Raw genomic sequence first — 25,875 nt, forward strand, 5'->3', positions numbered from 1 at the left:
AGGATATAGCCTTTCAGTTAGCCACAGTCCACACTGCTCCCTATTCTTGTACTCATTTAAGTTATCTGCTAGACCCCTGAAGTTTTTTGAGTTTAGGTCTCTGGAGGATGTGAAGTCTCTTCCACTTCTAAGATACTTTGACTCTTGTAAACATTGAGAGAGAGAAAAAAAATGAGTGAAACATCATGCTTAAAATTGAAAAACCAAGAAGCAGCAAGATAAGCTTGTTACTTAGAAATATAGAAGTAAATTCCAAAAGAGTGTGCGAAAAGACTTTATGAAAGGGTTACCTCTTAGGTATAGCATAGAATAGAAAGAGTAGGTACTGGGGACTGCTATTTCACATCCTCATGCCTACCTCACAGGATCGTTGTGAAGCTTAACTAAGATATATTTATATATCTTCATATATATTAACATATAAAATGTAAGATAGTTTAATATGAGTAAAAAATTTTAAATCAACATAGAACACATTCACTTGACATTCAGGCAGTATTAATCCATTTTTAAGAATTATAGAAAAAAATATAAAAGACATAAAGATCTTAGAATCATTCACTTGGAGCTAAATGGTAACTATAAAATTACATAACAAGTTTGAAGCACAGTTCATCTGAAAGGTGACCTAACTGGATAATATAAAGACAAAGGGAAATTGTTAAGTTAGACTACCTCAAAATGCACAGAAATAAAAAGCTTGTGTATATTTTCTTCTTTAAATTACATTCTGTAATATTCCAACACCAAAATTTTCATTACAAATGAAGTGTAATGACATTCATATAGAATCAATCTGAAAGTATTTCCAAGCTTGTGTGAAGACAATGGACCCAAAGAATCTTAGGACTTTAGAGATGTAAAAGATCATTTGGTATATTTTTCTCATTTTAGAGAATAAAATCGACAGCCCAGAGAGAACACCAGAAACTAGGACCTTAGAAAAAGTTTTAGGAGTCAGGCCTCTCACTCTCTGCAGAGAGACCAATGAGAATGACTGGGCACGGCAGTCTTTAATAGAGGTAAAAAAGGAATTTGTTCAATGGCGAGGAAAATGACATGCTGGGTTACCAGCTCCACCTTTCACGTGGTCAATCTGTCCTAGGCATGGTGCCATGGCAAAGGGATACAGGGCCTTTCACCGTACAGAATTCCACTACTTTACTTAGGAAGCTGGATATCATATCTAGTTAAACAAATCTCTAAACCCAGACTTTTCAATCGGTCATCTCACTCTCAGAGAAATAAGAAAACGAGAGGCAAACAGAAAGGAAAAAAAAAAAAAGGATGAAAAATAGAAAACAACAACAACAACAAAGAAAACAAGAAGCAAAACTGACCTATATCAGCACTTTTCACTTTCTGTCAGCTGAAAATAGTTAACATTTTCTCCCCAAATCCTAATGCCTCCTCTTCATGGCCAATCAGTAAATAAGTTGGGGAAGACAATAAAAGTGACCCAATTCCTATTTCAAAGTGCAATAGGTTATTTATAGATCTGGTGTCAGTCTTGTCCTCATCTCCCCTCCTTACATCTTGGATTGCCTGCTCTCCACACAGGGAGACTCCCATGCACACTCTGAGCCAAAGATTTTCACAGGACCTTGCACTGCTACACTTCAAACGTAAATAAACTAGTCAATGTCCAAGCATCTCTCTGTAAGGACCAAAAATACCACTACCTACCTGGTTTCAAACAGTCCACAGTAAGAGGGAAAAAAAGACACTGGCAATAAATACGAAAAGATTAAAAAGCATTATCTAGGGATGAAAGCTGCTAATACAAATCTGAAAAGACATTATCCAATTTCTGTCAAATAAGTGGACAAGAACTAAGAAGAGACCATGCTGCACACAGGAAAAAATCCAAACAATAAAACACTTGAGAAAATGCTAGAAAGACATGCAAAGCAAATTATAAAGGTATCATCTTGTCAGCTAAATTAGCAAAAATACAAAGAAGTTAGAAAACTCAATATGAGATATAGCGCAGCTATAAAACTCAGTCATTCTACTAATGGGACTATTTTTTCATGAAGATAATTAGAAAGAAAAACAATGTTATCAGTACAAAGATAACTAAAATCCCTCACATATAATAAACTTAAAAATTTAAAAGAATAACCTATGGCATTCTAATTTGATGTATTTTTATAGTGCCATTAAAGATGATAAATATATAGGTAAATGGATGGAAAATTCTGTATTAAATTATGTTACATGAATAAAAGGAACAAAAATAATATGGCATATTGATTAAACTATTTAAATTATGTGTATATAATGATAAGGATTAGAGGAGATCACAGTTAGGTAAATAGTGATTTTTATGGACAAAAGGTTTTTTTTGTTCCTGTTTGCCTGCTTTGTTACTTTTGTTTATAGTCATCTATAAACTTAAACACAATTTTGGAAAACCGAATCAATTTTTTTGACTTAGGCTGTACAAAACCAGAGAGGTCTGCTTTTGTACAGCCTAAGTCAAAAAAAGCATTCAATGGATTTTCCCAGGTATAAATTTTCTAGTAGGCCTGTCAATGGCAACAGGAATATGAAACCAGAGTTCATTCACAGTTTCAGGCTGCTTCCTAGGAAGCCAAAGATGCTCTGGGATTTTTGAGAAAGGAGAAACTAACTCTCTGTTTTAACTTCCTAAAGGCTGAACAAGTTCAATTTCACAACAGAGATTTCTATTAACAAGTTTAGAGTTTGGTATATACCAAGGTGGAGAAAGAGGTCAATGTAACAGCATATAGCTCTCATGGTCACCAAAAAAGCAGGACAGTATTCCTGGTTGGCTTCAAGATCAACCTGTGCATTCTTCATCACTGTGACCACAGACCTGCTTCTCCTAGAAAAGTGAAGAATAGCAAATAATTCTTCAGGCTCCTTTCTGACTGGTATACAAAGTAGCAGATAAATCCATCAAGTAACAGACAAATAATTTAGTTTTTAAATATCTCCCATGTACAAGGCCCTCATCTACATTTCAGAGCTCCTGGATAGAGTCCAAGAAGAGCTCATATTTTTATATCTCTGTCTGGAAGATCAATGGTGATCCCATAACTCTGGTCACTCTAGTCTATTTGTACCAAATTTTAGAGGATCAGTGGTAAACAGGTTGAGGAAACACAGAGGATTACTTGAATCCAACTGAGGGGTTCTCATGAGGAGCGAGATCCTTGGACCAGCTGCTACAGATGTTCCCTAGAAAGGAAGAGAAAGAGAGAGAAGGGGAGGGAGGGAGAAAGCAGCAGAGAAAGAGGGATCATGCTTACTGGCTTGCTTTAGAAAAAGAAAAGTTTTTTATTAGTGCTTAAGGCTGACATGGCAATGGAAAAGAAAGAGATTCACATGTTGAAGCAATATTTACACATATATTTGTCATATACGTCCTGAATAATTTCAAAGACACGAGAATTTGTGAAAAGGCAGAAAGGGCTGAATGGGGAGAACATACTTTTTCAGAAAAAAAAATCAATCTTTAAATCCAAGTGAACATCTGAAAGCATCCAATTAACCTTTATATAGCCAAACTCCAAGATGACTCCCAATGACAATGACCTTTGTGCAATCCTTTCCCAGATTATATCAGGGTTAGTCTGGGTGACCAATATAATATGGCAGAAGTGATAGTACATTACTTCTGACACTAAATCAGAAAACAATGTGGGGCTTCTGCTTTCTCTCTTGGATCGTTCATCTAGTGGGAAGCCAAATGCCATGTTGTTAGCAGTCCTATGGAGAGGCCCACATTGTGAGGAACTGAGGCCTCTGGACAACAGCCTGTGAGAAACAGGCTTCTTACCAACAGCCACATGAGTGAGCTTCAGAATGGATCCTCCAGCCCAGCCAATGACTATAGCCCTGGCTGACCAACTTGAGAGACCCTTAGCCAGAACCATTATTTAAGTGACTCCCAAATTCCTGAGCCACAGAAACTGTGTGAAATAAAACAATTTTTAAGATGCTAAGATTTAGGGTAATCTGTTATATATCAATAGATAGCATAACAACATAACCTCAAACTAAACAAGTTTGATGGGGAACTACAGCATATGGTAATATCATGATTTCATCCACTAGGTAAAAAAAAAAAAAAAAAAAAAAGAATCATCTTCAAACGAAAAGTAGCCTGCTGTCCAAGATACCACTAAAAGCTAAATAAGGCTACAGGATGGAATAAATTGTCCTTCTCCTCTTCTAATCTAATCTAAGGATTGTTGCAGGCAAAGAGGCCCCATCAGAAGAGTTCAACACAGCTCCCTCCCCTAATTATATCATCTATCCTACAACCATAGACATGGGGTTAGTGAAATGTAGGCTTCACGTGCAAGCAACTGTTGAGGGTGTTGTCCCATATCAGAGTAGTCAAGGATTAAAGTTGAGGCAGCAAACTTATCCCCAGAGATTTATGCCTGGCGCTAAGCTGAGATTCACAAGATTCTCCCTGAGTTCTCCTTACCTCTAAATGCTGGGATAACTGACACTCACTGAATGCTGATATTTGTATGAATAAAAATGAAGGGATTTAGCAAATCTTGTTCCTGCACACAGTTGTCAAAAAAAATCTGACCTTTACAACAGGAAAAAGAGGGGGGATTTAAAGATTTAAAGAAGAGGCAGTGACTGTCTGATGTATAACAAACCTTTGAAAAATTATGAAGGAGTGAAAATCCCCTGCAGGTCCCAACAAAATGTATCCAATTTGCATCCCAGCAAAGCTTTCCATACATACCATTTGGCTCCTGTGTGTACTTCCAGGCAAATAAATCCCGAGGAATAATTCCACTGGGACCTAAGTCTGATCTCTGATATATTACTACTCCATAGCTCCAGACCAGGCTCCACAAACTGCCTTTTTGGTTCCAAATAACTAAATCAAAGTCATCTTGATAAGCTTTTAAAACACGGAATGTGAGGAGTGGTTTAATGAATGTTACAACTCAACCTATTATAGACCACAGTACATTATTAGAAGCGGGGGGGAGGGGAGGGCGGCAGGGAGAAAAAAAATAAACCCTTATATTTGTACATCCCCAAATCTCTCAAGACCAAATCCAGACATACCTGTTCATTCAACCACACCTGACTATAAAACCTTATTCAAAGCCTGACTTTGATCAAATAGTTAGGATGTATTTGAAAACTTTACACCACGGGGGTGGGGAGAAGATACAGTAGAGACTACAATTTTTTCTTTACTTTGAAAACGGGTCCAAACTCATTTTTAAAAAAGCAACCAATGGAAGCAATAAACACTGAAATGTTTTCTGACTTCAAATATTACAAGGAAAAAACATAACAAACAGTCCGGTAACAAAAAAAAAAACCAACATTTCTATAAGTCAGAAAAATCAACCACCCAACACATAAACTAGAAAAAGCAGTGTTAAGAAAAAAAAAGAAAGCTAGATTTATAGAGGAAACTGAGAGAACTAAAACTTCAAGCATCCTAGATCCCAGCATCAGTTTTCTCTTTCCACATAAAGAAATTTTCACAAAAGAAAAATAAATTTAGATAAGACATACTAAAACATTAACCATAGTGACTATTATTAGACAAATCACAAAATTATATAAACACAAGAAGTAGAAATTGATGGCCTAAAAAAGAGAAGGTAAGAAATAGGCCTTTAGGAACTAATAATTTGATGCAGAAGACATCAAAATAAGAAACCATCCTGCCAAATAGCAAAGAAATGAGAACATTATAGTTTTTACATCTGTATATAATCTCACATGGGTAAGTAATGGAATAACAACTGAAATCAGTTTATATAGCACCTTAGAAAGAACCAGTCACTCAGGAATTAGAGTTAACCCTCATCTCCAGAAGGTTATTTAGCAAGCAAGAAAATAAGCTGGCAATATGCAAGCAAGCTGAGCCTCCTGTATAGTCAGCAAGACCCAGACCATTGCCTGGTCCAGGATTGTGACAGCAGATGAAGCCAGAAATACTGCCATCTATTCTCAAGAGCCAAAGTGTAACTGACACTCTTTTTTTGGCAAATCAGATTTCAACCCTGTCTATGCAACTCATATCAGCTATGATCACTATGTTTGCCGCAGATTTTAGAAGAACATTATTCTTCAGCACAAAAGCTAGAACCTCGATGCCTTATTTGGCCCAGAAGAGCCATCCTACTACTTCAAGAGAAGCATACTAGGAGACCCATAAGGGCTGGAAAGAGTTTTATCATCACAGTCCTAATCCAGTCTCAAAAGATTTTGAGGTTGTAATAAAATCATAAGTGTTGATGAGGATGTGGAAAAACGTGAACCCTCACACATTGCTGCTGGGACTGTAAAATGGTTCAGCTGCTATGGAAAACAGTTTGGCAGTTCCTCGAAAAGTTAAACATTGAGTTACCACTGCTAGGTTTATAATTCAAAAAAAAAAAAAAATTGAAAACGAGTACTCAAATACACATACAAACATATTTCTAGCAGCACCATTCACAATAGCCAAAAGGCAGAAACGGTTCAAATGTCCATCAGTGGATAAATGGAAAAATAAACTGTGTGTGTGTGGGGGTGTGTGTGTGTGTGTGTGTGTGTGTGTGTGTGTGGTGTGTGTGTAAAAAAAGAATCATCTTCAAACAAAATACACACACACACACACACACATATACACAATGGAATATTATTCAGCCATAAAAAGGAATAAATCATGTTACAATGTGGATGAATCTCAAAAACACTATTCCAAGTCAAAGAAGCAGGATAAAAAATATCATATATTATAGAATTTTATTTATATTAAATATCCAGAACAGGTAAATATATAGAGACAGAATGTAGACTGGTGGCTACCAGGGTTTGGAGAGAAGGGAGAAGGGTAAGCAACTACTTAATGGGTACATGTTTTATTTTGGGGGTGAAGAAAATGTTTTGGAACTAGACAGAGGTGGTGGTTGTACAACATTACAAATGTACTAACTGCCACTAAATTATTCGCTTTAAAATAGTTAATTTTATGTTAAATGATTTTTACCTCCATTTTTTAAAAAAGGTTCTTGAAAATGAAAGATTCTCTTATCTCTAAATCTTTATTTTTCTAAAGTGCTTTAACAAGATATGAGCTTTGCTTCTGGGAAACCATAACAAGCTCCAGTTAAAGCCTGTGGGTTCTCCTCTGTAGCTTTTGTAGAGTCAAGCAGTCATCTCAGACCATAATGCAAAGAAATAATTTCAGATTCTTGCAAAAGTGAAGTAGACCTCGTAGCTTTCCACTAACAAAAACTGGTTGCTCTGAAGCAGAAATGTCAGTGAGCCATCTCTGTCTTGCATCCCACTAGAGGCATTCTGAACCCAAGCTGCTGTAGCTAGCCACAAACTCCTCCTTGGAGACTACGTCTGCTGAGACTCATATGAAGATTTCATGTTATGCAAAACCACAGTAAGGAATTTCACTCTCATGCATTATAACTCAATGCAGAGTTCTCTGGAGACACAGGTACTTCATCATCTCTTATTTTGCATTCTGAACAGTCTTTTCCCCTACCTAAGGACAGTTTAAACCTCACCAAAGAATTTTCTAGTAGAAGCACTTTGAATAATCATCCTTCATAGTGTCACTTTGTCTTTCACATTTTTTCTTTCAAATTATTGAATCAAAAGCATTTTTGGAGTATGAGGTTCATCCTGTGATGTTCAATATCTGTTGTCATCTTTGTTCCCATAAATAACCTCCCATCCTACTGGCAGAAGGCCTCAGTTACCTATACTCTTAAAGACTCCTGTAATTGGTGATTTATAACTACCCTGTCCCCAACCCATTCAATGATGCCATGAAGATACACAACATAGGTGAACCTCTTAAAGCTCTTCCAATGAGTAAATTATTTTATTCATTGCTATTATCACAGCTTCCTTTTGGAGAAAATAAAATCAGGCTTTTCTAGGCCTCAGTGTCAACCAAAGAGGGTAGTAGTCACTCACTACCAATGGTTCCCAAACCAGCCTCTATGCTCACAGATACATGTTATAAAAGCATAAACTAAGAAGTACCCTTTCCCATTAATTAAAAAAAAAAAAATCTAATAAAACTGGTTGTTAATGGTATCAATAAACTGCTTATCCTGTCAACTTAAGCTGGAGCACTTTAAAAGTTGCCCTCAAAGATCCAAGTACAATCCTTATGACTTCTTTAGGCAAGAGGTGATAGTCCCTCCCTTAAGATCTGAAGATTTGTACCCCCATAGTTTCCATCGCTCTAAGATGACATTTTAATAGTATCTAGGATCATCAGTAACATATTATACTTTGCCTCCTCTCAGCCCTCCCCTTCACTCATCTCTCTGGGTAGAGCATTCAGAACCAGTAATTGCCATGGCTTGTTGGATTTTTAATTTTTTTACTACCTCTCAGGGCTATAGTTCTGTGAATCTCCTAACCCCAAGCCAGAACTCCGGCTTGCCCAACTAAATAGTGGAACTAAAAAACTCATGTGCTTTATTTCCAAACAGTTACCTTCACACATGCCCGAAACAGCCTGGTTGTCTTAGTGTATATGGCATGCTTTCAGAGGACCTTCCTATTGAACTTAGATGTCTAACAACAAGGACCTGCGAACAGCCTGAAGTTTGCTGCTAGAGAAGAAAAAGGTCTACTGAATGGGCAGCCCAGGATTCTCTGGAACCAGCTCCTTTGATAGACATAGTCAAATCACAAAGAGAAAGGGTATTCCCCATGAAATTGTGATTAAAATAATAATGTTAATTTGTATTCAGGTAAGACAGAAAGATCAAGATACAAGCTGCATTCACCTCTGTCTCTTCTTCCTCTTCTGCAAATGGCTCACCTGAAAGTTAGCTATAGTTCTGCCTCCATCCACATAAAATTCAAATAGTTATCTCATTGCTTTTTTTCATATATCATAGTCACATTTCAATAGAAGCATTTACTAATTGTGCAATACTGAACATAAAGTTGCCTAACCTTTCTGGAGCCTGAGTTTTATCTGTAAAGTGGGGGATACAAAATAGCCAAAGCTATTTTGTGGGTTGTTATGAAACTTAAATGAAAAAAATATATGCAAACTGTCACAGCCAAGAGAAGCCTAAGGAGACATGACAACTAAATCTAACATGGTATTCTGGGTGTAATCCTGAAACAGAAAAAGGCCATTATGTAAAAATCAAGGAAATTTGAATAAAGAATGAACTTTAGTTAATACAATGCATCAATACTGGTTCACTAATTGTGACAAATGTACCATACCAATATGTTAATTATAGGAGAAACTAGGTATGGAGAATATGGGAACTTCTTTACAACTTCTCTATCAATCTAAATCTATTCTAAAATAAAAAGGCTATTTTAAAAAGTAAAAAAAATATGCAAAATCATTTTATAAATTGTAATGTTCTCGTCAATTATAATATCACAAAATTTAGTAGATTTATTCTTTTATGTAGATTGTTGGTAGGTAGGCAGCCATCTTAAGTAGCTCAGATAAAAGAGATAGCTTGAAGAGTTAAGTTCTGGTGTGGAAGAGTCTAGCCCCCAAAAACATCCCAGCTGTTTCCTGCCAGCTGGTGCCTCATGTCTGACTTTCAAAAGAGTTGATTTTCTTTGTATAATTATTTTTGTCTCTCGACCTGTCTGTATTACTAAAAGAATGGTTACTTTTTAAAAAGAGGCTCTATACAGGTATGTGATTTAATTTAAGACTGCAAAAAGTGAACTATAATGCATGGGTATGGCTATTTATTGGGTCCATTTCTTAACCAGCTAAAATAGATCTGATTTCTACTCCCAACTTCAAATGTCTCAGACACCCAGAGACAGAATAGGGCACGTGTACCCAACTCTTGCCAACTCTGTTGTACCCTGAAAAAAAAATAAAAGAAGAAGAAAGCAAGAGTCCCAGAAGTGCAGGAAATTGTTTCTCAGACGAAAGACAACACTTCCTTTCCCAGAACAATCCATCTCCCACACTGACATCCTGCTCCTGCTATATTTACCCAACCCAAATCTGCCGATGATATACTTCCAGCTGCACTCATGCCACATGGTCCTGTCACTCAGCCACAGCACTCAGAAGGGAATCTGTCCAGAGGACAGCGCCTAGAAATCACTACACACTAATCCATGCTTCCTCTATCAGTAGCCTTTAGAGTAAAGTGAGACAAAATATGCACAGTATTACTCCCTGTTTATTTTGGAAGTGACTGGGGAGACAGAGGTACTTCATTTTATATAGCTGCTAATTTTGACTGCTCTTATGGTAGCCAATGAGGGAGCCTGAACAATAAAGGGATTGAAATGGGAGGTTAAAAATAACTCAACATGTTAATGTTAGCTGCCCAAAATGCATCACTTAATAGCCTCCTACACCCCAACCTACTTCAGGCTACCAAGTCACCTTATTACAGGATAAATCCTTCAGTTCTGGGTGGATGAATCCAAGGAGTCGAGAATGGGACCATTTCATTTACCCCACCTCTCTCTACCTCATAGCACACTCTACTGAAAGGTGGAAAGCCCAAACACTGGACTGGGTAAAGGTAAATGTTAGAGCTGACTCTCATTTTCCCGTTTTAGTAGCTCTGTATTCTTCGTCCTTCCCTTCCACTCCTGTACCACAGTCCCAAGTCCTTTGCTTCTATTCCTTTCTGTTCATTCCTCTATTATACTTTCTGCCTCTCTAGTTGGTTTTCTTTTCTTTCCCTTCTTATCTTTTTTTTTTTTATTTACCATGGGAAAGGTTCCCTCAACAAAACATAACTGATAGCTGGCAAGCCTTCATTAGTAATGTCATATTATTAGCCTACTCTCCACAGTAGTAACAGCAAAGAACCTGAGACTCAAAAGCAATACTTCTTTCTCTACCTTTTCTTTTCTTAAGAAGGAACAGTCACGCACGTTGATCAGATCCTTCAAAGGAATGAAAAAAAAGGCAAAAGGAAAAATGCAGAGAAAAAAAGAGGGAAGGAGAGAAAAAGGTGATAGTAAATAAGAATGGGGAAATGCTTTTCTAACCATTTCTCTCTTAAAGCTCCTGGACAACAGACATTTTCTAAACTGTACAGATCTTAAAAAGCTAAAGTAGAAGTTCTTAATGAGCCCAATCAGGCTTTTAAAATAGATTTGAGAAAAAAATTGAAATATGATGATGAATTCATACTGCTATCCCACTTATTAAAAGGAGGGAGAAAGAAAAAAAAGAGAGAAGGGAATCAGCTTCATATAGCTGTTCTCAGTTTGGCTTAAGAAGCATTTATGCTGTTGGCTGAGTGGAAAATAAATTTCACTCGAGTGATGTCGCCATATTCTAGAAAATTACCAAGCCCCAGTCAAACCTCATTGAGATAAACCATTTTCCAATTTCAAAACTCTTTTTAGTTACTATTTTTTAAAAACAGCATCACTAAAACCATAAAGAAATAGAGAACTTATGGTATGCAATTGTGTTTCTTAAAAAGAAGAGAAACTCTTAACACAAGTAAACTGGGAAGACAGTTCATGTCCGTTCCCAAGAACTAGTCCTTTAAGAACAAGTAATATAAGCAATCATTCAATATTTACCATCACTGCAAACTGAAAATCAATGTATGATAAATTGTGGACAGAAAATTTAATGAGGAGCAAAGTCTTAAAGTGTCTCCCCACAGATTGCTTATGAGTTCCAAAGGGAAAATAATATCTATCCAGTGGACAAATAAAGTAACATCGAAATTAATATCAAAATTAATATCACCAATGAGGGATAGCGCTACATATGATATCCTGAGAAGGACACTATTATCAATTCTAGTAAGTAGATTCATGCTAGACACATATAACTGGAATTTGATCATGAAGAAACATCAGATAAACACAAAATGAGAAGTACTCTCAAGGTGGAGGAAGAGGAAAAGGAAAAGGAGGAGGAGGAAGAGAAAAAAGAAGGAAAAAGTGGCCTGTGTGCATAGAAAATGTCAATATCATGAAGGATAAAGAAAGGCTAAAAACTGTTTCAGATTAAAGAAGACTAAAGAAACATGACAACTAAATGCAATATGTGATCCTTGACTGAAGGGGAAAATTTTTTTAAGTTTATTATTGGGACAATTGACAAAATCGAAATATGAATAGTACTGTATTAATGTTAAATTTCTTGGATTTGATAGCTGTGCTAAACAAAAATTATGTAAGAGAATATCCTTATTCTTAGGAAACCTACACTGAAGTATTAAGGGATAAAAGGTCATAATGTATATAACCTACTTTCAAATCGTTTAGAAAAAATTTTATATACATATGTATGAGTGTGTGCATAGAGAGAAAGAATAATAAAAACAACTTTCAAAAGGGTATGTGGGAGACCTCTGTATTATTCTTGCAACATTTCTGTAAATTTGAAATTATTTCAAAATAAAAATTCGAAAAAATTCACCATCAGTTAATCTGATTAAATGTCCTGACACCAAGTAGATAAAGAGGAAATGGGGATGAATTCGCACTCTAGATAACACTAAAATAACCTCTGGTAGAGGAGCAAGCCAACTTTTTCCTTTCCTGGGAGCTTTTAGAGGAAGACTACTACCACCATAAATATTTCCCACCTCCTGCCTTCCGTTACTGCATGCACACAACCCAGTTTTGTTGACTCTTTAGCCTATAGCCAATCTAAGACTGCTCAGGACCCTGGCAATGTCTCCCACTCTCTAAATACCAAATGTAGCCATTGTTCATTTCCTTCCTTATAATGAACCTAGAGAACAGAATGAGTCTTTAAAACCTCTGAAATGAGACTGATTAAGATACTAATCTTAGGCTCACTTGGGAGGATTAATGAGCCATATTTAGATTCTGGCAACAGAAATCCAGCTCCCTTCACTACTTTCCCCACAATGCTTCTGTCCACGTGGGCTGAACCAAGAACTTCTCTTCCTGGGCCAGAGGGAACCAGGATCCTCTGCCAGTGTTACCAGGTTCTGGTCACAAAAAGTATTTGGCTATAGTAGGTATTAATGAAATACCTTGTATTTCTATTGATGTAGATTCACACCAGAAAAAAAGAGACAAAGGAGAAAGAACTTCACTTTAAATTCAGAACACAATAAGCTATCAAGAAAATGATAGGTCACAGGTCTCTTTGTAGAATAAATTTGTACTCCAACATCCACTTCAACTTTCTCTTTTAGAAGGATCTTAACCACCGTTTAATTGCTTTACTTAACCTCACTATCTCTTTTCACCCTTGAAAATCCTAAAAATACTCTTCCTAAGGAAAAAGGGCATTTCTTAAGGGCATTCTCTCTGAGGACCCAAAGTTGCCGAGGACTATTCTAAATATGAGCACTTTCTCTGGGATTCAAAAGATAAATACATGATGAGATATTCAACTAATCTGAAGCCGTATCTTATCCAAAGTTACATAGGTTTTGATACTTCTTTCCTCACTTGAGGCCTCTGGGATAAAGACAATGGGTTGCTACTAAAGGACACAAGTTATTTTTGAACTGGGACTATTAGATCTGAGCTATAGAAAAGGACTTTACTTATTCTTCTAGCACCTTAGCTAAGTAGCTATTAAATTTTTTGTTTTATGCTCCTAGACTTCAAAATCCTAGTAACTGTGTCCAAAGCCCAAGCCTGAGGGGACTCAAATGCAAAGCTGAATTTTATTAAAGGCAATCAACCACTGATCTTTAAAAAATTGTCACTATTTCTCTAGTAAAATGGGTTTATTCAGGAACAACAAAGAATTGCCATTCAGGACTTACAGTCTAATGGTGAACCACGTGCAAATCCAGAGAAACAAAGACAAAGAATGCTCTTTTATAAACTTGGGAGGGCTGTTGTAAATAAAGAGTCCACTGGAGGAAACTGAAAATTCAAAGTATAGTGACTTTTCATTGGCTGAGCAGTCTCCCATTGGCTGAACTATTACCAGGTAAGGAGATACCTTTTATTCCTCCGGCTGAGGTAGTAAACTAGTATCACTTCTTGTCAAAAATGCAAGATACGTTTCTTCTTGTTGGGGTCTGTAATTGAGTGACACATGCATGAGAGTTTTCTCTTCTAGCCTCCCAACTTCATTTTAAATGAACTTGCTGTTTATTAAGTTTCACAGTATCTTATCCTACAGTACAATTTTAGTCAATTCAGTTGAGATGAACAGACTGGTTAATCGAAGGTGAATATAAATGGACTAATGAAACCCTCAGACATCTAAGGCCCTAAAGCAGCTAATGAAGCTCCCATGCACTCAGTTACTGCCAGACAACCAGGGCTCAGGAAGAAGGTGGAGGTAGATAGACAATGAAGACAAACACCACTGCTGTTCTTCTGACAATCTCAGAACCTCTTTCAGCACACAGGGTATATATACAACAACTTCCAGAGGTCACATGTGGAAGCTGGACCGACTTCAAACCAGTGCCCACCTGTCCATTCAAATTCCAGAGCTTCTCAACTCACCAGCCCACTAGACCATAAACTTTATGAGGACAGGAACTGTATCAGTGTCCTTGAAAACTAGGTCCCTAATACCTAGTTTGGTATCTGGCACATATTGCTCAAGAAATATTTATTGACTATATAAATGAATTTCTGCCAAGAGCAAAATTTGTAGAGAAGATGCTGTTTTGGAGTCTTTCCAGTACAAATGACTCCTTCCTCAACCCACCAAAAGGACTCAAAAGGAGAGCCTGGCCATGTCTATCTGTCATGACATGCTATCCCCCTTTCTCTAAACAATCAATTTAGCATTACATAAAAGGGATAAGGTACAAGATGCAAAGTGACTGGTCAGTCACAATTACGTCCCCAATCCTTATTTCTTTGGGCAAGGCTATTTATTCTAACATTCTCCAGGATTGTTTTGACTCAAATGGCCTCAAATTAATCTCTGCCTTGCAAAAATTGATTCATCCAGGGAGAAACAACCATATAAATAGAACTGCTTCAGTCATGAAAAAAAAAAAGAAGAAAATCCTACCATTTGCAACAACATGGATAGACCTTGAGGACATTATGCTCAGTGAAATAAGTCAGAGAAAGATAAATAATGTATGATCGTACTTATATGTAGAATCTTAAAAAAATAAGCCAAATTCAGAGAAACAGAGAGTAGAATAGTGTTTGCAAGGGGCCGGATGGTGGGGAGATGTTGATCAAAGGACACAAACTTCCACTTATAAGACAAATAAGTTCTGAGGATATAATATATAGCATGGAATATAGTTAACAAAACTGTATTATATACTTGAAAGTTGCTAAGAGAGTAAATCATAAATGTTCTCACCTCCTATACACACACACACACACACACACCCCCACTGTAATTATGTGAGGTCATGGATGTGTTAACTAACCTTATTTAGGTAATCATTTCTCAATATACATGTATCAAATCATCAGGTTGTATACCTTAAACTAACACAATGTTATATTTCTATTATATCATAATAAAGCTGGGAGATATGTAAATAATATGTAAATCTTTAAATAAACAAACAAATAAATGGTTATTAGATAGATAGAAAGAACTGTTTTACTAAAACTGAAGTTGATAGAATGAAACCCAAATGTAATAATCAGTTTCCAAAGGTCAAGGGGGCTAAGTCACCTTCACAGAGTCCTTCGCTGCAGAATGCCAAGAATATGGTGGAAGAGGCACTCTCAACTCAATATTCTCTTTGACTCCTTGCCCAAGAAATAACATTGCAGAGACACAAAATCAAACCAGTGCTAGAATAGGGGTAAGTCACAAACTCTACCAGGGCTTTCGAGCTTCTTTTTGACAATGGCCTACAGAAAGAAATACAGTTTATGCTGCAACTCAAAACATACACATATCTCTAACTGAAACAAAAGTTTCCAAAAACAATCCTTATCCTTATTGTGTGTGATATAGTGATACTTTCTATTCCTTTTTTTGCCTATAGCTTACACCAGAAAGCAAGGAAGTGCTCAAAGGGGTCATATCAAAAGAACTAGTTTGAAGGAGTTCTCACTGGCCAAACTTGGAATGATTGAGCACAGAGGATAATCATAAATGTAATTAACTGTAAAACATTAAATAAGTAAAAACTCACAAGCCCCCCAAAAGGGGGGAAATCCCTCATTTGCCAACATTAATGGTCGTTAACACTAACTCCTTATTCTGAAAATTGTCAATCAAAGGGAAAGAATTAAGCATTTTCCTTGCCTTTTTAGGAGAAACTGTGGTTCATCTTCCAGTGTATGAAGGAAAGCTGTTCTTTACAAAGAATGCCAACTGATAAATGTAGAAAGAATGACAACTAGAAAATTGTCATTCTGCAATCTCTAATGAGATAAATGATTCTGGAAAAAAATTCCTCAGTGGAGGATCATTAGGTAAAAGAATATTAGAGAACAGGCTATTCACAAGGTGCCAAATTATTACTTCGCAGATTATTTACTAACTATGAAGAGAAAAATAAATTCATTGTACAATGAGGAGATATGGCAGTCACCATCAGAAGGCAAGCAGTCAAACTTAACACTACCAACAGTGGGACAACTTGACAGTATATGCCCCCTGTGGTGATACAACATGAAGTACATGGAATTACCTAATAAAGTATTCTTGCCAAAAATATTTTAACCTGAATCAAATTAAAGCTTTATCCCTAGCTTCTAGAATAAAGGAAATATGTGGGATAGAGAAACAAGTTAAATGACACCACAATAACAAAGACAAACCCTGGTCTCTTCAACATATCAATGAGAAAATTATGTTAGATTTTATAAGTCTAGAGAGATTAACTACCTAATGAAATTAGAATTTTGCTTGGATTTTGGTTTGTAAACCCAACTACAGCTATTAAAGGAAATTTGGGGACATATGGGAAATTTTTAATATGGACTGCATATTAGCTAATATTAGTAAATTACTGTTAAGTTCTTAGGTGTGATAATGGTACTATGATTACGTAGGACAATGACCTTATTTAGGATGCATGCTGAAGTATTCAAGGGTGAACTGTTAACATGTCTGCAATTTATTTTCGAATGGCTTATGAAACACCACACATATATATGGATAAGGCAAATATAGCAAATGTTAAAAATTTCAGCTCTGTGAGATGTGGGTGGTCGCTGTGGTATTTCAATTTTGGGTATGATTTTTCATAATAAAAAATTCTGAGGAAATGCTGTGTGACCCTTTAAAACGAATGGAATGCAACCTACAGTCTGAAAGATACCACTCTAGCCCATGGTAACGCAGTAATAATACTATCTCAGCTCTCAATTTACTATCCATTTGGAGCCAGTTTTCTTAAATCTGTGTTTGTCCAAAGAGAAGAATTAGCCTTAATGAAAATGCTCATGTAGGATAAGGCTTTCTTATTCTGCAACCACTTGTCAAGAGTCTCTCAAGTTTTATATTTTTTCTGCCAATTAATAACTCATTTTACCTGAAAAGGAAGAATGATCAGTAGAAAAATTCCTACCAATGTGAGGGAAATTTTATTCATTCTTCTACTTTTAGAGAATTTTTCCAATTCAAGACCCATAACAGATAACACTGAAGTCCTTTTGATTCTTTTCTTCCCCAATTAATGTCCTCAACTACCCTCAGCCTCCAGTTCCCAAGCTGCTTTTCAGGACACCTGGAGGCAAGCTGTATGGCTGACTGCAGAAAAACCTTTGCTTCCACACATCTGCCCCTGCCTTTCCACCAAATCAAATGCCAACTTATTGCCTTCTAATGTACAGTCTTATCAAGTCACTCCCTGGATGCCCCCCTGCCACCACCACTTCACACTAGGCCAGAAACCCAAGGCAATAATGTGAGTTCCACAAACGAGCAAGTAATCGCTCAATAACCATGAAACAGGGAAAGGTCAGTTGTGATGTGTGCACATGTGGCAGCCCTTCACAACTCATCCTACAGTGGTAACAGTGGTAACAGAAGGGTGGTATTACAGAAGAGGCATGCGAAGAGAAGCCAGCCAACAGGGAGCCAGGAGTGTTTGTCCATCTAAGTCCTTCAAGATCTCCAAAGACCAAAGTAAAGAAACAAAGGCCTTAAAACTGGTAAGGACCATCTTATCTCCTAGTTTCCAGAAGCAAAACTGAGCGCTTAAGGTAGTCACTGCTCTCCATTTACCACGCTTTTTTAATGAAGTGATATGAAATCACATAATCTCCATTGTGCTGTATACCCAACTCTATCTTTTAATGGGTGCCAGGAAAGAAAGGATTAATGCATTCACCCTTTCCATAAACATATTCGATATCACTTTAGAATCTGCAGTGACCAATTAAGCATCTATGAGCATGGAGAAATGGTTAGAGGGGGCAAGGCTGAGAGAAATAACTCTTTACTATCTCTTTTAATCAAAACTGCACATTGAATTTCAAACATTTGGCTTCTTCTGAAACCCTCTTGGCACTTGCCCTGAGTTTGAGTGGGTGGAAAAGAAGAAAGGGACTCTGCCTGCCTTCTTGTTAAAAACAAAGCAGCAGCTGGCTTTTCCTCTTTTTATTCATCTGACTGTTGTCACAGCAAATTGGGAATATAACCAGAGAATAATTTCAGGCCTCTTAAGAGGTGGCTGTGCTAAAGAAGACAACAGCAATGAGAGCAATACTAGCAACTTTGATACCCACCACAGACCACACTGTCACACTGTCCCCTACCTCTACTAGAAAGAAATTAGGTTCCTTTGCCTCTGTTTCTGAAAGCCAAGCTATTAAGAATGCCCCTTTTTTCCACAACCTCCTTTCAGATACATGTAGTGTAAAATATGTAGTGTAAAATATTTTACACATGTAGGGTAAAATAGTTCTGATGACTAAGTATGTATGAATATTAGGAAGAAAAAAAGGAAGAGCTGGGCCTTTAAGAAGCCAGACTATGTAGATCTGCTTCTTCTCAACAAAATCTTCATTTTTTAATCTCGAGGACAAATAACTTGGTTTAGAAGTGTCAAGTGAAGAGGGTTCAAATCAGTTGGGGATGCTAAAACAAAATAAAGTCATCAAAATACAGGCCTCTTGGAGCTATTTATATGAATATTCCCTGGGGAAAAAAGAATCACAGTATTTTTTATTTTCTCTAACTGTGCTGAAATGCCCAAAAGTCTGGGGCCAATCAAGCCAACAAGATCCTAAGGTGCCAAAAGTCAGTCTGACTCAAACTCAAGTCACATCCTCCAAATTAATATAGTCTTTTATTTTATTATAGAACAAGAAAGTCAAAATGGGCACTGGAAATACTTATATAAGTGGGTTCAACTTTGACTTTTCCAACTCATCCCATTACATGAATCTGTCTGCCAAATTTAATTATGCTTAGTTTCTTAGCCTCCACTTCATCAAACCTTGAACAATTCACAAGCTCAGTTCCAAGTAGAACAAAGCTAAGGACTCATTCAGCATTCTTCTCATGCTGATTAATAGTGATATATTGTTTACTCTACTACTTCCCAAACCATAGGCCCCTACAAAAAAAAAAGTATGCATTCAATCAGTATGGGAGATCCTATACTGATAACCCTAGCAAAATGTTTTTCTCAAATAATGTATCCATACTCAATCTTTTTCCTGACTTTGACTACTAAAACTTCTTTTCCCTCTATCTCCCCAACTTCCAACTGAAACAGATTAAAACTGAGGTATGAGGCATGAGGCATCCTTGGACAGTTTCACTTCTACCAAGAAGGCTATTTCTAAGAGGCCTACAGATGGGTGTTAAGTCATAGTTCCTCCCAGCTTGGCTTCCAGACTCTGTTTAAATGTTCTCTGCAAACCTCGGGAGGTTACATAGATTCAAACCTCCTAGCCCAGATTCTAATTCACAAAGCTTGACACAGTACCCTACAGGTGTGTTTGTCCAGGATAAACTATATTTAAATAAATTCCAGATATATCCACTTTCTCCAAGCACCTGCTTCTCCCTCTTAAACTCAAGCACACCATACCTTGCTGTCCAGGTAAGCTCAGTAGAGAAATATTCTATCCCTCAAGGTTACTCTATATAATCTACCAATGTCTTTGGGAATATCTAAACTCTGGCCAGAATGGCTTTACCCAAGAAAGTCAATAAGCAAATGTATAAGCTATGATTTTTGTTCATTTCTTTGGCTTGTTTATTAGCAACAGAAAGAGTAGGAATAAGAACAAATGGCAACAGATTGCTCGCATTTACTACCGTCCATTCCATGCCTGATAGGGACGCATGTGGCATATAGTAGAGGCCACAAAAGTTAGCCTTGGAATGGTCAGCTAGATCCACTAGTCTTGTAAAACAGTGGCTATGAGGGCAGGAAGGAAGTTTGCCTGTTTGTCTATAATTACAGACCCAATGCCTAAGTGCCTAAACAAAATGCCTAGCACATAGCAGATAGTCAATAAATACTGGTTAAAAACAATTCAATAAGCCAGACCCAGAAGGATTCCAAATCTTGGTGAATTCAAGAAAGAAAAGGTACAAGAAGCTAAAACAGTGCCATAATTAATACATGTGCTTATACTGGACCTCAAGACAACCTCAGTCTTATGATGAATACCCTCAACCCTCGTAGGTCCTCAAAATTAAAAAGGTTTAGGGTTAAATGTCTAAAGATAAACTCACTACCCCCCACCACCACCTGTGACACACATACCACTAAGAAGTCTTCTTCAAGCCCTGGCCCTGAAGGCTTTAAAGTCACTACGAGCTGATTCCTTAAGAGAAAATTCTGATTGTGACTTTTAGACTGTTTCGATTTTCAGACTCTTCAGACTGCTCCTCTCTCTCTGCTTTAAACCAAAATTTTTCTGGTAAAGAATCTCTTTGTAATGACCTAAATTTAAAGACCAAGGACAAAGGCAGCCTAAATCTGAAGACAAGTGACCACTGCTGAACACCACAAATCACAACTGACTAGAGCCTTTTCCACGAAGCTCACTGGATGAAGGGTACTAAGGCTTGCAGACTTGTTTAGTCTAGGAACAAATAGATCAAAGACCACAAACCATGTCAGCTAGAATTCTTCTAAAATATCTATCTACTCTCTTCAGACCTAAAACTAAGAGCAATATCAGGTATCCTGATATTTCGCTTTCCCTTCCACCCTCCTATCCCATGTCACAGATCTTACCACACAGTCTAACTGTGAAAATGAAGATAACTCCAACATGCAAGAGCCCCAACAAGATCTCTAGAAGGACAAAAAGAAACATTCTTTGGAATCTAAGCCTATAGCATGGCTTAGACAGATGTAAGGGAGAAGAATGGTCCTTCTGCCCCTAAGACCCGGACACCCCAGCCCTGCAGGCAGCACAGAGTTAACTAACCCACCCGCTTTGAGAAGCACAAAGGTACATCACTGCAACATGCCTAACATTTACATTGCCTCTCTCTGCTCATTAAACAGGTTTTGGTTAAATAATGAACAAACTGTATTACAGACTCCGATGAGAATTCCAAAATTATAAATCAACTGGGAAAGCCCAAAGGGGCAGACAGACAGGGAGGGGGGGAGAAGGATAATATTGACTAATATAAAGGGCGCAGCTTGACAGTGGATATTCCTGCCACACCTGATCAAACATACTCTGTGGGGGGAGGGGAAAGAGAGCAAGAGAGGGAAGATGGGACAAGACAGACTGAAATTTGCATCCGGAAAAGATTAAAACGGATTCTTTGGGGATAGAGAAAATACATAATATATATTACTATAAATGCAAAACTGTACTAAAAGCTAACTCAAATGTCAAAGATTACAGCTTGAATAAATTTAAATATAAAAACCATGTGCTTCTTGAGTTAATGAGAGAGACATAAAAGGACAAACTGGGCCAGGATGCTGAACAGAGCCTTATTCTGCCTTTGCTGGACAATGGGTTCAAAGCACAGTAATGAAAATAGTCAGAGACTTCCCTCCATTGTTCTGAGCCCTGAGAAAGAACTGGTGAACCCCATCACTTTCCCAGCCTACATTTGCTAGTTTTAAAAATTAAGATATAATTCACATTTCAAAAATCACTCTTTTAAAGTGTACCATTCAATGGTTTTTAGTATATTCACAAAGTGATACAACCATTGCCACTATCTAATTTCAGAACATTTTCATCATCCCCAAAAGAAACCCTGTACCCATCAGCAGTCACTCCCCACACCCCTTCCCCACCCCTGACAACCATACATCTGCTTTAACACCTTCAGAATAACTTCCTAAAAGGATTTCTAAGAGGACCAAATGAGGGGCAGCAGTCAAGTCTCACTGGTGGTGACTAAGGTTTTATCCAAAGCAGCAATATGCAAACTTTGCTCTTAGGCACCCTATATCTTCCAAGTGCAACCCTCTCCTTAGATTTGGTATTAGAATATTCTATTACTCTAAACGCTACAGAGCATAAAGCTGTCATGCGGTTTGGGCCAATACTGACCGTAAATGTGGTCCAGAGTTACATATCTATAAGAATAACAAGTATGGACTTAGCCGGTCTTACTAGAGACAAGGGACTTATTTCCTTCACGACACTCAGATAATATTCCTAGAGGAGTAGGTAGTGATTAAGTACTTAAATGACCCTCTATTTACAAGAACAAAAATCATTTCAGTTTACCGACAATGTCCAATGAACCACTCATTTCCAATAGTGATATTTTTAACCAACTAAGCTAGCAGACGGCCTAGAAAAATGCAAATAAAAAGCCTTTGTGAAAAGAGAGCAGGCCCAAGTCAGTTTCATGATTTAAACTCAGTGGAAGTACTAGAATTCCTGCCATATTTAAGTGGCACACCATTCCCAGTAACATAGCAAAGCCAGTCCCTTCAGTTTCTCTCTCCAAGTTCAAAGCCCTTTCCCAGCCTCCTACCAGTAACAGGCTTCCAAGAAAGCAGTCCTCCTGACACTGCCAATCAGAAAAATCTGTTTGTTTCAGTAAAAGAAACAAGAAATTGGTCATGGATTGCAGCGTCCAGGACCACAGGGGCAGCTGATCCATAAACCTGTTCCTGGAAGCTAACACTGTATAGGGGGTGGTCAGAACCAATCAGAAGACTATGAAATGCTCTATTTTGGTCATTTTCTCCACAGTCATTTTCTCAGGCAGGTAATATCCTAAAACTCTAAATCAATGGGCAACCTTGGTAGGCACAATTTCAACATTTGTCACAGCTGTTGGCGCCTAGAAAATATTAGCACTTTCCTCTAGAGGAAAGCTGGGCAACACCTAGGTATGTTCCTAGTACCAGTGAGAGAACTGGCTCCTCAGCACATTCTGGTTTTATTAGTTTCAAGCAGCAGATAATCTGGATTCCTAATCCAAGGATGTAAGAAAATTAGGCAGCAGACTCAACCTTGGTAGCTCTTACATGGTCTAGAGACCCTAAGTCCTGGACTACACTACTCACCGTAGGTATGGTCTCTGAGCTGAAGTCTCAGGATGTTTCGAGATGGAGAAAACAAGTGTGGGATATGGACTGGATGGCAAGCATAAAATGTGGCTCTGTCAGGATACCAGCGCCTTCTCTGCTCCTCAATGTCTGCAGAGTATCCAAAAGGCCTACAAGGCTACTGCAGTCTGATCTCAGTCATTTTTAAAGTGTTCCTAACCACTTACAACAACAATCCCGAACTGTGTATTAAATGATTGCCAAATGTTTCCAAATATATTCACTTGTTTAATCCTCTTAACATCTCTTAGAAAGATAGTACTCTGAACTCTGACCCACCAAAAAGAGTTGTAAATATCTACTCACTATGTTTTCTTTCTTATTGGGATATGGCAGCTTTATTTGTGAAGTTAAAAAAAATCTTTGCAAGCAGCTAATTCTTTCTCAAGCAGTCAAGTTACTTATGATACAGACCATAAACCTAGCTGCAGCATTCATCCTACTAACTAGCTAACAACCACCTCCTCTATACTTGATCCTTCTTAGCTAACATTTCCAGTGCTTTTCAATAGGGTAGAATTTGCTCCTTTAAAGAAAACATGTAGGGAATCCTTAGATAATTTCAGCCCATGATTAGGAAAGAAAAAAGAAATTTTTCTTCAGATACTCTCCTGCATTCCTCATGAATGGAGGAAATTTGTTTGTTTATTGTTATTTAATTTGCATAAGCCTTAAAACTATTTCAATTGTGGTCTTATATATGCTATGAGCTAAAATCATTCTAGGGATACACATTGCAAAAGTCCTTTACAGTCAACAGAGTAACACAGCTCTGAGGCTTTCCCTTTCACTCTACATCTCCCCCTTAAAAAACCCATAGGTGTTGAGACTCACCTCCCCACCCCCAATAAGTGTATATATATCCATAAATAAGGGACTTCCTGTGTACATTCTCCTCTAATTGTAAGAACAGAAGCAATACAGAACAGGACACAAAACCAGGCATCAGGGGCAGAATTCTAGTTTTGACTCCACCTCTTGGAATCAGTATGACCTCAGTTAAACTACTTAAAATGTCTCTGAGCTTCAACTTCATTCATAAAAAGGGGACAATATACATCATACCTCCCTTACGATGTTGTGTAAAAATTCAATAAGATAATACACATAAAAGTGGCTTTGAAAATTCTAAACGTATAAATATTACATAAGCTTAGTATGATTAGGGAAACACAGTGAAAAAAATGGGAAAAAAGATTCTGGAGAACACATAAAGATGGAAAGATCTGCATTACAGAGAGCTAAGGCCCTAAAAGGAAAAACGACTTTCTATAAGAGTTTTGTTGCAAATGCTAAAACCTTTACTTGTGCTACCAATTTCCTACCTCATGGTATGCATGAGGTAGACAAAGAAACTTAAAACACAGGCAAATCAAAAAATAGCCAAAAATAACTTACTTATAATTCAAACAATGAAGGAAGCATATAACTGTAAGAATGCTGATTCCCCACTAAAGTGGGATGCTCTACTAGAAACTTTAGGAAACAGATCAGCAACACAATAAACCAGGGGCAAACTACACCCATGGGCTAAACCTGGCTTGTAGCCTGTTTAAAGAAAATTTGATTTATCGTTCATTCATTTAAGTATTACCTAAGTCTGCTTTTGAGATACACTAGCAGAGTTGAGTAGTTGCACAGTTGCTATGGTCTACAAAGCCTAAAATGTTTACAGAAAAAGTCCGTCCATCCCTGCAATAAATCAAACACATTTTTTTAACCAAGATAAGTAATTCTACCTAGATGTGGAGACTTACCTGTTATGTTGTTTAAAACCTCCTTTAGATGACTGAAACTATGCAACAGAGGATCCCGTTCTTCATCCTGTAACACATAGGTTTTAAAAAAAAAAGTCGCTAAGTAATAACAAATGCTGGAGAGGATGCAGAGAAACAGGAACCCTCATACACTGCTGGTGGTATAGCCACTATGGAAAACAGTATGAAGGTTCCTCAAAAAACTAAGAATTGATCTACTATATGATCCAGCAATCCCTCTACTGGGTATTAACCCCAAAGACTTAAAAATTCATATCTGAAAAGATATTTGTACACCGATGTTCATAGCAGCATTATTCACAGTGACCAGGACATGGAAGCAACCGAAGTGTCCTATGATAGATGACTGGCTAAAGAAGCTGTGGTACATATATACAATAGATTACTCAGCCATAAGAGATGAAACACTGCCATTGCAACAACATGGATGGACACTGAAATAATCAGACTAAGTGAAATAAGCCAGACAGAAAAAGTTGAAAATCACATATCACTTATATGTGGGATATAAACCTAAAAGCAACAAATGAACAGGACAGAGACTCATAGACATGGATAATGGACTAGTGATTACCAGAGAGTAGGGGGGAGGGGGGAGGTAGATGGGGGAAAAAAATTTAAATAATTTCTTCAATTAAAATAATTAATTAGTTAAAAAATAAATAATTTTAAAAAGTCACTATCAGACAAAGAGGAAAAAAGAAATATAGGACAGATCAAGGGCTCTTTCTCTGAATGCA

The 25,875-nt window shown here is 37.3% G+C and overlaps 1 protein-coding gene across 1 annotated transcript in view; it reads right to left on the minus strand.

Moving 5' to 3' along the window:
* GBF1 (golgi brefeldin A resistant guanine nucleotide exchange factor 1) overlaps window positions 1-25,875 on the minus strand; it is a 101,714-nt gene that overhangs the window by 63,847 nt on the left and 11,992 nt on the right. The window contains 1 exon segment of the mRNA XM_025039131.1: window positions 25,115-25,181. Within this exon segment, the coding sequence (XP_024894899.1) occupies window positions 25,115-25,181 (67 nt within the window).

Source organism: Pteropus alecto, unplaced genomic scaffold, assembly GCF_000325575.1.
Source record: "Pteropus alecto unplaced genomic scaffold, ASM32557v1 scaffold177, whole genome shotgun sequence".
In the NCBI taxonomy this organism is placed as follows: domain Eukaryota; kingdom Metazoa; phylum Chordata; class Mammalia; order Chiroptera; family Pteropodidae; genus Pteropus; species Pteropus alecto.